At 33.7% G+C, this 15,226-nt stretch overlaps 1 protein-coding gene across 2 annotated transcripts; it reads right to left on the minus strand.

Annotated features, from left to right (window-relative positions):
* Nucleotides 1–5,278: 5,278 nt before the first annotated feature.
* LOC128167443 (COP9 signalosome complex subunit 1-like) lies at nt 5,279–14,526 on the minus strand. 2 transcript variants are annotated; one of them, XM_052833167.1, is made up of 14 exons: nt 14,465–14,526; nt 12,084–12,173; nt 11,742–11,926; nt 10,930–11,091; nt 10,574–10,709; nt 10,301–10,378; nt 10,014–10,151; nt 9,579–9,673; nt 9,239–9,344; nt 8,953–9,033; nt 8,462–8,599; nt 6,140–6,226; nt 5,971–6,018; nt 5,279–5,832 (listed from the first exon to the last, which is right to left on the minus strand). In XM_052833167.1, exons 1-14 carry the CDS (start codon nt 14,495–14,497, stop codon nt 5,758–5,760), a joined length of 1,452 nt encoding a protein of 483 aa, XP_052689127.1. In that variant the 5' UTR covers nt 14,498–14,526; the 3' UTR covers nt 5,279–5,757. The 2 variants fall into 2 exon arrangements, with proteins under 2 accessions (XP_052689127.1, XP_052689126.1); XM_052833166.1 differs by having other exon boundaries at nt 10,014–10,154.
* Nucleotides 14,527–15,226: the final 700 nt, after the last annotated feature.

A 15,226-nucleotide genomic window follows, 5' to 3' on the forward strand; every position in this document is an offset into this window, starting at 1 on the left:
CTGGAGAAGGTTAAGGTTTTTAGAGCTGGTTAAAGTTTTTAAAACAGGTGCCCTCTGATGATTATTTCTTAGTTATTACTTGTCCTAACTTCACCAGACTTCCATGGATGGTGCGTCTTATGATACTGATGCACCTGGCAGGCTTGAATGCTGAGTCTGAGCCATAGGTTTCAGATGCTGGATAGGGTTAAGTTTTTAGCTCACCGAGACGAAGTCAGGGGGAGCTTATGCTATAACCTCGGCGTCGGCGTCCGGACCTGGTTAAAGTTTTTGTTGCATGTCCTGTATCTAAGCTATTACTTGTCCTATCTTCACCAAACTTGCATGGATGATGCATCTGGACCTACTTATGGACTTGAAAGACTAGGATGCTGAATCTGAGTCCTAAATTTCAGATGCTGGAGGAGGTTAAGGTTGTTGGACCAGGTTAAAGTTTTTGTTGCAGGTGCCCTTTAATAGCAATATCTAAGTTACTGCAGGTCCGTACTTCACCAAACTTGCATGGATGGTGTGTCTTATGATACTGATGCACCAGACAGGCTTGAGTGCTGAATCTGAGCTATAGGTTTCGGATGCTGGAGGAGGTTAAGGTTTTTGGAGCAGGTTAAAGTTTTTGTTGCAGGTACCCTTTGATAGCAATATCTAAGTTACTGCTGGTCCGTACTTCACCAAACTTGCATGGATGGTGTGTCTTATGATACTGATGCACCAGGCAGGCTTGGGTGCTGAATCTGAGCTATAGGTTACAGATGCTGAAGGAGGTTAAGGTTTTTAGAGCTGGTTAAAGTTTTTGTTGCAGGTGCCCTCTGATGATGATATCTTAGTTACTACTGGTCCTAACTTCACCAGACTGCTATGGATGGTGCGTCTTATGATACTGATGCACCAGACAGGCTTGAATGCTGAATCTGAGCCATAGGTTTCGGATGCTGGAGGAGGTTAAGGTTTTTAGAGCTGGTTAAAGTTTTTGAAACAGGTGCCCTCTGATGATTATATCTTAGTTATTGCTTGTCCTAACTTCACCAGACTTCAATGGATGGTGCGTCTTATGATACTGATGCACCTGACAGGCTTGAATGCTGAGTCTGAGCCATAGGTTTCAGATGCTGGATATGGTTAAGTTTTTTGGAACAGGTCACATGTTTAATAGATGATAGTACTATTTCAACTTGCATAGTTGACTAAACTGTAATATGAATGAATCACAGAGGAAGCTTCAGATGCAGAGCTTGATCTCCATTATCAAGGATGCTAAAAAATATATCTTAGTTATTACAGGTCCTAACTTCACCAAACTTGAATGGATGGTGTGTCTTATGATAGATGCACCTGACAGGCATGGATGTTGAATCTAAGCCATAGGTTGCGGATGCTGGAGCAGGTTAAGTTTTAATTGCTAGTGCCCTCTGATGATGATATCTTAGTTATTACTGGTCTGAACTTCACCAAACTTGCATGGAGATGCGTCTTATGTATACTGATGCACCTGACAGGCTTGAATGCTGAATCTGAGTTAAAGGTTTCGGATGCTGGATGAGGTTTAGATTTTTTTGAACAGGTCACATGTTTTATAGATGATAGCTTGCATAGTTGATTTAACTATATTATAAATGAAACGCAGAGGTTTCTTCAGATGCAGAGCCTGATCTCCAATATCAAGGATGCTAAAGAAATCTCCTACCTCACTTAAACCTGCTTGATAGAAAGATGAGGTTGTTGTTAAATGATATAACATGATTCCTATGATAAAGTATTGTATGATATGAAACACTTTTGTTTAATATGATACAATATAATATCATATGTTATATTGTAAAAACTTATATAATGCGATATGATATTGTATCAATTTTTTTGATATTTTATGATATGATATTGTATCATGATACTGTTTTGTATAGTATTGTATATTATGATACAATATTATATTGTATCATACGATATTGTATAATATGATATTGGATTCTGTAATTTACAATTATATCACACGAAACTGTATTATATCATATTGTAATATTATATATTATCGTATCTTACGATATTGTATAATATGATATTGGTTTATATGATATATTATTGTATCATATGATACAATATGTATGTATGATATTGTATTATATAATATTGTATTATATAATATTTTACTTTATTTATTTTATTATTTTATATCACATAATATTGTATCATTTGATATGATACAATGTTATATCAAATTATATTGTATCATTTAATACAATATCATATTATGTATCAAATATTATACATATTATATAAATATCATACAATACAATATATCATACTATATTATACAATATAAAATCATATGTTTCAATGTTATGATGTATTATGTAATATGATATTGTATCATATAATACAATATTGTATTATATATAATAATGTTGTATTATGTGATCAAATACAATAAGGTTTAACACAATACAATGTCATTTCATATTTACAATATCATCTTTGTTTATTGCAGTATTTTATTGTATTATATGATATATATTGTTAGTATGATAGGATGCAATATTTAATTTTATATTATTATATTGATTAATATATGAACATATGATTATCATACAATTTTTTAACAGATGATATATGATTTTGTGTCAAAACAGAATCCATGAATATCCAAGATCATAAAGTATGATTTTCATACAATATGATAAAGGTGGTCTCATAGGGGTGATGCCTCGTCTCGGTGAGCTTTGTAATCTGTGATTACCTATGTTTTTGAACAGGTCACATGTTTAATAGATAATAGTACTATTTCAAACTTGCATAGTTGATTAAACTGTAATATGAATGAATCACAGAGGAAGCTTCAGATGCAGAGCTTGATCTCCATTATCAAGGATGCTAAAAGATATATCTTACTTATTACAGGTCCTAACTTCACCAAACTTGAATGGATGGTGTGTCTTATGATACAGATGCACCTGACAGGCATGGATGTTGAATCTGAGCCATAGGTTGCGGATGCTGGAGCAGGTTAAGGTTTTAATTGCTAGTGCCCTCTGATGATGATATCTTAGTTATTACTGGTCTGAACTTCACCAAACTTGCATGGAGATGCGTCTTATGTATACTGATGCACCCGACAGGCTTGAATGCTGAATCTGAGCCATAGGTTTCGGATGCTGGATGAGGTTTAGTTTTTTTGGAACAGGTCACATGTTTTATAGATGATAGCTTGCATAGTTGATTTAACTATATTATAAATGAAACGCAGAGGTTGCTTCAGATGCAGAGCCTGATCTCCATTATCAAGGATGCTAAAGAAATCTCCTACCTCACTCAAACCTGCTGGATAGATAGATGTGTTTGTTGATATATGATAAAACATGATTCCTATGATATAGAATTGTATGGTATGAAACATCATTGTTTAATATGATACAATATAATATCATATGTAATATTATAAAAAGTTATATGATATGATATTGTATCAATTTTTTAAATATTTTATATTATGATATTGTATCATGATATCGTTATGTATAGTATTGTATATTATGATATAATATGGTATAATATTATATTGTATTAAAAATTTATTATTTTATCACATGATACTATAACATAAGATATTGCAAAATATAATATTGTATCCTATGACACAATATTGTATATTCTATAACATTGTATCATACGATATTGTATAATATGATATAAGTTTCTGTAATATAGAATTATATCACATAAAATTGTATAATATGATACTGTAATATTATATAATATCGTATCATACGATATTGTATTATATGATATTGGTTTATAATATGATATATTATCACATCACATGAAATTGTTTTGTATGATATTGTAAAATATATTATTGTATCATATGATACAATATTGTATAATATAATATTGTATTTATAATATTTTACTTTATCACATAATATTGTATCATTTGATATGATACAATGTTGTACATATCAAATTATATTGTATCATATGATACAATATCATACTATGTATAAAAAACGATACAGTATCATACAATATCATACTATTTTATACAATATAATATCATATGTTTCAATGTAATGATGGATTATGTAATATGATAATGTACTATTATACTATATTGTTTTATATATTATGATATTGTATTATGTGATCAAATACAATAACGTATAACACAATACAATGTCATATCATACGTTACAATATCATATCTCATCATTGTTTATTGGTATTTTATTGTATTATATGATATATGTTATAAATATGATTGGATGCAATATTTAATTTTATATTATTGTATTGATTAACATATGAACATATGATTATCATACAATTTTTTAACAGATGATATACGATATTGTGTCAAAACAGAATCCATGAATATCCAAGATCATAAAGTATGATTTTCATTTAATATGATAAAGGTGGTTTCATAAAGGTGAAGTCTCATAAGGGTGATGTCTCGTCTCGGTGAGCTTTGTAATCTGTGATTACCTATGTTTAATCTGCTCTGCTACCCACAAACTCTTGACTGAATAGGCAGAGTTTGTCAGGGTTAGAAACACTATTCTCATTAAAGTTTGCTTGATCCAATAAGAAACCTTGTTTCACGAATAACATTACCAGGTAACCGCATTGATCGGTGTTGAACCATTGTCAAATAAATTTGAGACCGACTAGGAACTGAATTACTGCTATTAGTGTTTAGTACGAGTGACAATAAGCAACTTTCTTATGGGGCAGACATATTGTTACATTTTCTCTTTAATATGCATCTTCTTATTGGTCAGAACAGTACACATGTATCACTGGATTGCGCAACTGTAAACCCGCATGTTTTGTCTGTTCAGGGTTTGTGAGTAGCAGAGCAGAAAGATGTCTTCGACAAAGATTGAATAACTAACAACAACAAAGGCAAGAGAAAAGCTGTCATGTGACAGTAAACTGGGTTTTCTTTTGTATGCACAGTATCCATAATATTTTATCAACCCTGAATTAGTGAACACTACCTATCCAAAGAAATGGGGTACTTAATATGCAATATTATTGCCAAAAAAGTTCAAGAGCTGGTATTTTTTTCAATAATAATTAGAAATCAAAATCCTAGCAATGTGCAGACCTCTGTTATATGTACAATTGATATTCAAAACAACAACTTCCTATCTTGAAAACTGTAGGAGGAGTTCTCTGTACAATAAGGGTACCCTTTTGGCAGCCGCCATTTTCACCATTTCAATAACCAGATTTTTCCTATGGAAAACCCAGTTAAAAATATAAACCAAAATCTTAACACAAATTTGTTAACATTCACAGTTTACCAAAGCAAACTGAATTTTTAATAAAACTTGTACAAAGTACATGTACATTGCAATATACAAAACTGGAATTATTTCATCTTTAACTACATGTACAGTGTATATTTCATTTGACAGTTTTAAATCAGTTACAATTTTAGAGAGTCATGCTGAATATTAAAAGCAATATTCAATGTCTATACTTCAGAATATAAAATTTTATGAATTGGAACAGAATTTTTGGTTGCTCATGATTGATTCATTGATTCATAAATTGACATAAAAGAAACAGAAAGAAAGATATAGAAGGAATCCCTGCAAGGATCAAGCGCTGGCTGATCAGTGATAACGATGCTATCAATGAGTCCTGATATGAAACAAGGCTGATTTAGCACTACATGCAGGATGTCTGTCTCTGACCCGCTCAGTCATCTCTGACAGAAGTCTTTTATCACAGAAATAGACACCGTCTATTGTACGGTCAGTTCCTGGCAGATGAAACTGTCCCTGGTGCTATTGACATCTCTCCTCCTTGACCCCCATCTCTAGGTGGGCTCTTTAAAAAAATTATTTTCTTTACATGATAAATCATCTAATGACACAAATTTACTTGTAGTAATGGAGAAAAAAATCTGTAGATCAGTAATACAATAGACCGAACACACGTTTTTTTTAATGTTCAATTATTACTTACTTTTACATGGATTTGATTTCGTAACATCGCAGATCTCAGGATTAAAGCCTAAAAAATAGAACAAATATATAGTTTTAATATTAGGACATACAAATAACAAAAAAATTGTTTACAGTTTAAATGGAATGCAAAAGAACTTTGTGTCGATGTTTACTAGTCAAGAATTTACTTTAGTGCGTCGCTGATACTCTTTGCCCATGGCAAAAGACTTCTCAAAAGTGGAACTTCTCTGATCTGTGTCCTTTGCATATAAAATCTGAAAACAGCAGTAATTCAGTATGTTTACCATCAATAAATATCAGAACAAACTTGTTTATCATGACATACTGGTAATTAAATGTTACGGATTATTGGACAGCAATTCCATCCTTGTAATAGTCAATAATTCACTGGAATAAATGACAATAACTGTGCAATTGCATTCTTAAACAAGAATAGAATTCCAGAGTCCCCCGCCGGTCAAGCAGTATAATAGTATCGAGTCTATCGACCAAGGCTGATTTTCGAACTTGACCAAGGTAATAGTAGTATAAACATTTGGTATAAATTTAATGAAAATCCGTCAAAATTTGTAGGCATGAGAGCGCTTACAAGGTCAATTTTTGGATAAAACGGAGTCATGATTGTGGCCAAGTCCAATAACACCAACAAAAAGTATCGAACAATGCTGATTTTTGAACTTGACCAAAGTATAAGTGGTATAAACATTTGGTATAAATTTAATGAAAATCTGTCAAAATTTGTAGGCATGAGAGCGCTTACAAGGTCAATTTTTGGATAAAACGGAGTCATTATTGCGGTCAAAGTCCTAAAACGCCAACAAAAAGTATCGACTAACGCTGATTTTCGAACTTGACCAAGGTAATAGTAGTATAAACATTTGGTATAAATTTAATGAAAATCCGTCAAAATTTGTAGGCATGAGAGCGCTTACAAGGTCAATTTTTGGATAAAACGGAGTCATGATTGTGGCCAAGTCCCATAACACCAACAAAAAGTATCGAACAATGCTGATTTTTGAACTTGACCAAAGTATTAGTGGTATAAACATTTGGTATAAATTTAATGAAAATCTGTCAAAATTTGTAGGCATGAGAGCGCTTACAAGAACAATTTTTGGATAAAACGGAGTCATTATTGCAGTCAAAGTCCCATAACGCCAACAAAAAGTATCAACCAATGCTGATTTTCGAACTTGACCAAGGTAATAGTGGTATAAACATTTGGTATAAATTTAATGAAAATCCGTCAAAATTTGTAGGCATGAGAGCGCTTACAAGGTCAATTTTTGGATAAAACAGAGTCATTATTGCAGTCAAAGTCCCATAACTCCAACAAAAAGTATCGACCAATGCTGATTTTCGAACTTGACCAAGGTAATAGTGGTATAAACATTTGGTATATATTTAATGAAAATCCGTCAAAATTTGTAGGCATGAGAGCGCTTACAAAAAATGTGACGGACGGACGCACGGACCCACGGACGCACGGACCCACAGACACACGGACCCAGGGACACACGGACCCACGGACACACGGACGGACGGACGCCCGGCATTTCTATGTCCCCGCTCCGCGTTGCGGCGGGGGACAATTATTCAAATTTTGTATCACAAAATACAGTACAAATATGATGTATCCCATTCAGTTTCTTGTTTAAAATAGTCATCACAAAGCAAACTTTCAGAGAGAGGATCTCGCACCTTATTGTGGAGGTCTATGTAAGCACTGACTTAACTTTCATACAAAAAGGATCTCAGACCATATTGTGAAGTTCATGTATATGGGCAATGACTCAACTTTCAACAAAGAGGGGACCTCACACAATATTGTGGAAGTCTACACAGGCAATAATTTAATGTTCACACAGAGAGGATCTCGCATCATATTGTCGAAGTCTTTGTCTGCAATAACTGAACTTTCACACAGAAGGGATCTCACACCATATTGTGGAAGTCTATGTGAGCAATGACTAAACTTTCACACAAAGAGGATCTTGCACCTTATTTTGGTAGTCAATGAAGGCACTGACTTTACTTTCACACAGAGAGGACCTCACACCATATTGTTAGGGTTAATGTATCCAGTTTCTTGTGGAAAATAGTCATCAAAAATCAAATCTAACACACAGGGGATATTGCACCTTATTGTGGGAGTCTAAGCAAGCACTGACTTAACTTTCACACAGAGAGGATCTCGCACCTTATTTGGGATTTTATGCATGCATTGACTCAACTTTCACACAGAGAGGATCTCGCACCTTATTTGGGATTTTATGCATGCATTGACTCAACTTTCACATAGAGAGGATCTCACACCTTATTTGGGATTTTATGCATGCATTGACTCAACTTACACATAGAGAGGATCTCACACCTTATTTGGGATTTTATGCATGCATTGACTTAACTTTCACACAGAGAGGATCTTGCACAACATTGTGGTAGTTTGTGGGCATAGACTTATCTTTAACATATAGAGAATATCGCACCTTATTATGGGAGTCTATGCGAGCATTGACTTGACCATCCAGGATTAATTGCATGATTTCATCTTCAAGAGCAGGAACTGTTGTGTTGAAGGCTTCAGCCATTTTCCTCATGTCAGCGGATAAATATGGACTAAAATACTAAAAAGAAATAGCAATTTACAAAATAGTTACAGATAGCCATTTTTAGATAATGAATTATACATAGATGTAATAGAAAACTTTTTCTCATCAAATGCCATTTACTAGTAACTAGAAGCCGATGTAAAATTTTTAGGGATGGCAAATGTTAACTGGCTGTATCTTGTGACCTAAAATCTATTTCCTTTAAAGGGGACCAGTGTACCACATGCGAAGTGCATGTATGTCAATCATATAGGTACAAAACAACACCACCTTTTTTTTCGAAGGGGGAGGGGGATTGAACTCTATATTGAACTGATATCAAAAAGTAGTAAGAGCATTGCAACTCGATGCAATACATGTAAACTTACCTGGCATAGAGCTCTATTTCTTATTTGTGTATACAAGACATTCACATGTGGAGCTAAATACATATCTAGTAGTAGATTATCCTACAAAAGAAGAAACCATATTTAATTATACAGGTCAAAGTTTTAAACAGGTAAAATGTATGTGTTTAGAATTACACTACATTCATAACCGTTGAAAGAATTCAGAGTCAGCCTTGTTAATGCATGTTCTCTGCAAGATCAAAGTTCATTTTTTTTTCTATTATCTGTCGCACCTAAATACAAAATATTTTTTTGGAAATCTTACCTTGATTTCTCCTAAAAGTTTTAAACATGACGCATACTTTGATTCATAAAACTTATGAATTATGTCACGAAGCTGAGGTTCTAATTCTAGGAATAATTTAAATGAGCTGCAAAAAAAAAAAAAAAAATAGCATATAAAAAGTTCAATATGAGATCAAGAATCCATTAACAGTCCTTGTACAGGCACATGAACTTAGAGAAGCTTCTCTCAGAGTAATCCACATTTCACTAAGGAACTTTTAAGAGGAATTTGTCAATCCTTTCAAACATTAATTTAACAAAGAACAGTCGATTGATTAGTACAGTAAATTGTTCATATCATCAGTCAATATAAAACCTACCTGCTAGATATGACATTTTTCTGCAATTCTTGTCTGTCAAATGATGCAAGGGCACAAAGAGCACCATAAGTGGCAACATTACAAGGTGAAAGGAGCTGCAATAGACACCACAGTGTGAGGGTATTGGGTAGTAAATATCCACCTGACAGTGTACACTTAAACGAACAGGTAAACAGCTGGTACCACAGCGTTTAAATGGTAACAATCCACATATACAGGTAAACAGCTGGTACACTGACCTAGACTGACTTAAACAATTTGTCCACTGGGGCAGTCCATTCAGCACTAGTTATTTATTAATGCTTAAACAATGTACACATTTATTTTGAAACTTAAACTTAGCATCCATCTTACTCTACAGAAATTCTTATCTGAATAAAGCAAGCAATCTCTGTTTAACTTTGGAAGTTCTTCTAACTTTAGATAGAGGCTTACTTCTGGAAAGTCACAGTAGTCAAAGTTGGCTTGAAGGAAATATTTGGCAGCGGATTTGTACTTCTTGGTAGCTAAATCTGCTAAACCTGCAGCACATTTTAATTTTGTCAACACAATTTGGCCACCATCTTTACCATGCTGCTGAAATCACAAAACATCTCAGAATATAAATATATTAAAATCAAATCAAAATAAATGATTCCAGGTTAAATTTTTTAAATGTTTGGTTAGTAAAAATTGGCAAAGATGTACAAATCAATGAGGTCAGATGTAGACTAAAGACTCACCTCGGCCATTTCTGGTGTACTCTCCGCTTTGTTCACATAACTCTGCACATGCGACCAATTTTGTAAATAAACACTAACCTGTCAAACAAATCATTTATTATAAAAAACCATTAAAACCTACTTTGTCAAATTTAGTTCACTCATTACTTCACAAATTTCATTTACAAATATATCATTGTAACCTGTTTACCCAGTATTTTATATTTCCAACATGTTTTTTTTTTAATACTCGGATCTATACTCATTGCTGAGGAATACATCATCTACATGTACCTTTATGACATTCAAACACATATTGACCACATGTTTAGGGCTGGTGCAGTAGTCCCTGGCTCTGGAGTAGCACTTTAATGCATTACTGAGGTCTCCGTAGTCTAAGTAATGGTCACCTAAGTCGTCATGCCCACGTCTAAAATATAAAGCTATCTCATATCTTGCACACAGAATTCACTATGTAACAAGCAAAACATTCACATCCTCCACCCTCAGCTTATAATAAGCAATATGCACATCCATCCCATTACCCAATTGATTTTATGTAAATATACATCAGCTAGTAAGATTTGTTTGGTTAAAACACACTTTTCATTGTGCTCTAATATCAAAGTTGGAATAAAAAAAAAAAATACCTGATGCTCTCCTTTATGGAGTTGCTTTTGTAGTTTTTGAGGTCAGTGTCTAGCTTCTCCAGTTTGAGGGCGGCTTTTTTGGAGGTGGTTTCTATCCACTGTGTGTCTAGGCTGGGGACATTGTGAATGGCTCCAGCAACAGCATCTGGAAGACTGGAGGACCTACAAAAAACAACAAACAACTTGTCAACACTGGCATCATCCTCTCCTTGTCTTATTATTCATCAGTGTTAAAAATAAGATCATTTTTTCACTATCTAAAATGATGCAAAATTGTAATCTTTTGGAGTTAATTTGTAAATCAAAGTATAGGAATACATGCAACTACAAAAAACAATAAAATTGTTCGTACTATATAAACTCTGACTATTTTCAAGGTATTTATAAATACGTTTCTTTTTAAAAAAAAAAAAACAATGGTACAGCATACAGTACACCAAATTCATCTATTATTTTCAAGATCTTAGTCTTGTCAGCGGTGATGATTTGTGCTTAAGTCCAAACACTGTTTCACTTTCAGTTTGCCAGAGTAACTGCATAGGAGAGTTGATTAAAATCAACTCCCAAAAAGATGTGAGCACTATTCATTAAAGGAAGCATTTTGTGTAAATCTCTTAAACTAAAGTTTTTTTATCAATTAGATTTCAAAATCCTAACTTCATCACTCCTCTGTACACTAATTTGATGGTTATTTTTATAATAATTCTGGATGTAGAGATGTTTAAGGGGGAGAAAAGCAAAAAGCATAATGGATACCCCCCTTCTCCCCCCATCAAATTAAAATAATATAAATCAAGGTGTAAGAGACTTACGATGTGACTGCCTCTTGTAGTTTTCGGTGGATCTGTTGATAGAGACTAGTGTTATAGGTATTCATTACATAGGCCAGTGCCATCCGCAGTGCCTCTACTCTAAGCATTGGACAATGATCAGCAATGAACAGCAGTCTGTTTAGTTTTGCCAGTCCACTGTATTGAGCTGCATACTGTTCCAAATCCTGTTAGTGTAATAGTGAACAGTTTCAGTTCCATAAGAAAAAGCAGACCAGATAAATATACATATATGTGCATTCCTTTGTATCTAATACTTGAGGTTACTTTTTACAAGCAATATACTAGATGCAGTGAGTCTTGTTGCTTTCTACAATTATTTACCAGTGTTGTGTTTTCAACCACATATCGATCCTCCTCCACGTTGTCATTTTCTTCTGGCTGGGCATCAACCTGCATCGGCTCTATGCCAACCTGAAAAACCATACAGAATTATTTTCCAGAACAAATGCAGCAATATGGACAAAGCCTATTTTAAAAGTAGATCTGATATGCCTTATATATAGTTTTAATGGATCAGTAATGATAAGAGCCAGAAGGGTTTTCAAATTGGTTTATATCTATGTTTATCAATGATTCATATTTTTAGAACTTTGATACAACAAAATAAAAACACTGAGGGAAAAAGTATTTAAAGCAAATCTAATATATGTCCTATATATAAAATATATGCCACCATTTCCATGTTACTTACATGTTCATCAATGTATGTTTTACTTTGAGTGCTTTGAGGTTTTATGTATATGCATAAGAAAGTTAAATAAAAATAAAGTTGAATTTGAAGTACTACAGTACTACACCAGTAACTATTTTATTCGGACTGATAAAATTTGCTCTGGACTGGTAGAACACACAATGTCATCAGTACGAATGACTGATAGAATTTCCTGGTTTTCGGAAACTCTGAAATAACACACTTCCTTAGATTTTTATATGATACTGTTTCATACCTGTAGTATTAATACATGTATTTGTAAATGTCTGTTATAATTACAGAATATAAGTATTCTTAAACACTGAAATACTTGTTATCCTTTCTGAACTCAGATCATCTGTACGTAACTATAACCTCTAGACAATTCTATAAACACCTTCATGATAACTGCGGTACAGCTCTCTTGCACGGCAAATTGATATATTTTGCTGAAATTTTAGTAGATAATTAAATGACGTCTATGAAACAATCAACATTACATTATTTTTCACCAAAATTTGTCATTTTGCCCTGCAAGAGAGCACTAACACAGTTACTGTGAATGGATCTTTTACAGTAATATGACATCATGTTGACAGAAAAATCAACATTTAGTGCGCTAACAAAACAATGAGAAGGCAGGCAGAGTACTTTATAAACCTGGCCCTATTTATAGCGAGCACAGCGCCGGCGAGCGAAGCAGGCTCTATGAACCAGTGTGCACGGGAAAAAGAACGAGCTAAACCTACAGATTCATCAAACAAAACTTTTTGTCTACGTCCCATAATGCTCTCTAATGTTTTCACCCATGGTGCTATGCCAAAAATGGCCGACATTTAACTCGTAATTTACGGTGTCTTGAGGTTTAAAAACATGTTTTGAGTAACTTTAAAGCTGTGGTGAGACCCAAGAGATTTGTTACATACTTCCATACCTTCGTATTGAGTCGTAAACAAAGACAAAAAAGCTCATGGATGACATCACAGTGCTGTCACGCTATATTTCCCGCGATAGATTTAGAGGTGGATCAAACATCTGTAATGCGTGTACAAGCTATTTCAGTATAGACTGCTATACCTGCCTCATTGACATATGATTTGTTTTTAATCTTTTTTTTTTTTTTTTGATATAGAGATTATATAAATATATACTGGCAAGAGCCATATTTTACTGTCATATAGATCCCTTTTTAAGCTTGTTGTGCATGCATGTACAGTAGGCAGGTAAGTATATGAGTAGGGAGGAAATAAACAATATGACATTTTGAACTAAATATAAAGGAATAAAGAGAAAAAATAAACAGTTAAAAAAGTATGCAGATATTGCATATAGTCAAACCATTATATTTGGAAGTGGGAAATTACACCCCTACAAACAGGGACCGCACTCTCTCTCTCGGGGGAGGGGTAGGGGGTTGCGCTGTATGTATCATAACCATTAAAATTAGTACCTTTGGCATACTTATTGTAGAGAAATAATTTCTCAAAAATTCTTTGACGCTCGTTGATACCTAAATAACACTAAGATGACAATGATGCAAGGTATGTATAATTCTTGCTGCACTCGCCACAACGGTAGAACCGTAAAACATATTAAAAATGAACGGAACCTTTATCTTATACGCGACTTCAAAGAACTCTACTTGGATGGTGACTTCTTGGGGAAAAAAACTAACTTCTAGCTGAGGAAACGCGGGTTAATAGCAAGACAGTTATGTACAAGTTGTTGTAACATAATTTTCGATACGTGATGCTATATTAACGTCACACGTTATACTAAACCTTTTATGTCAACCTTTTAATCATTCATTGTTTGCAAATTTCAAATATTGTGAGAGAAAACGTTGATAAGTTTCCGCCATCTTCTGCTTGTCAACTTCGTGTAAAGTTACCATGCTACACATATAAATCTGGAAATGGTTTTCAGACATGATAACTTACTCAACATTAAATCAAGATAAGGGTTTAATGTCCTTCTGTTATTGTTTACAATGCTAAAAACACTAAAGTACCTGTAAGAATCCTGGCTGGATCGGCAACGGCATTTTTTCCGGAACCGAGTGTGTGCTGAGAGAGTATGCGCGGAATATACTAAACTTTCAAACCAAACGCGGTAATGATCCGGAAAAAAAGACCCAAAACGATTGGGCTGGGGTGTCAATTTAATGACAGCGAATAATTATTAAACCCGAATTTGACGATTTAATTTAAAAAAGATTTGTCTAAAAGCAGTTTCTTAACCACGATTTTTAACATTGGCCCAGTGGCAGTGAGTGACAGTGTTCTCAATTAAATCAATGTCTCTGGTAAAAGCAACACTTTTGAACTTTTAGCACGTGAGTGTATGATAACACAATGATAGGCTCTTAACGTTTTATGAAAAATGATATGTACATATGTACAATGTACAACTTAAGATGAATAATGAACTCGAATTTTATAGTTATACAGGCACGTAGCATCGGGACAGGCCCCACCCCCCAGTTTTTCTCGCAACAACAATCTTTTTAAAATTTACATATAAAAAATTGAATTATCATGGAGTTGTCCCCCCCCCCACTTTTTTGGGATTATGTAAAAATTGATATGAAAATAAGGAAATGAGGAATTAAATTGAAGTTATATACTTCGCTCTAAAAACCTTTTTTACCAACCGAAACAGTTGATAATTTCTAAAATCTTTGGGTCTGGATCCGCTAACACAAATTCTTTTGGTCAGATAGATATTTATAGTGATTTCATTTTGTACTCATAAATTCCGACAGTCATCTCAA

The sequence above is a fragment of the Crassostrea angulata genome, chromosome 10, assembly GCF_025612915.1.
Source record: "Crassostrea angulata isolate pt1a10 chromosome 10, ASM2561291v2, whole genome shotgun sequence".
Classification (NCBI taxonomy): domain Eukaryota; kingdom Metazoa; phylum Mollusca; class Bivalvia; order Ostreida; family Ostreidae; genus Magallana; species Magallana angulata.

Bases quoted from the DNA above. Each gene is read 5' to 3' on its own strand.
- LOC128167443 (XM_052833166.1), bottom strand. From the start codon at position 14,497: ATGCCGTTGCCGATCCAGCCAGGATTCTTACAG. The intron at 10,710-10,929 runs GTATTTTTTTTT...TTTATATTTTAG, and splicing joins TCCATAAAGGAGAGCATCAG to ACGTGGGCATGACGACTTAG. The intron at 9,674-10,013 runs GTAAGCCTCTAT...TGTCTATTGCAG, and splicing joins ACTACTGTGACTTTCCAGAA to CTCCTTTCACCTTGTAATGT.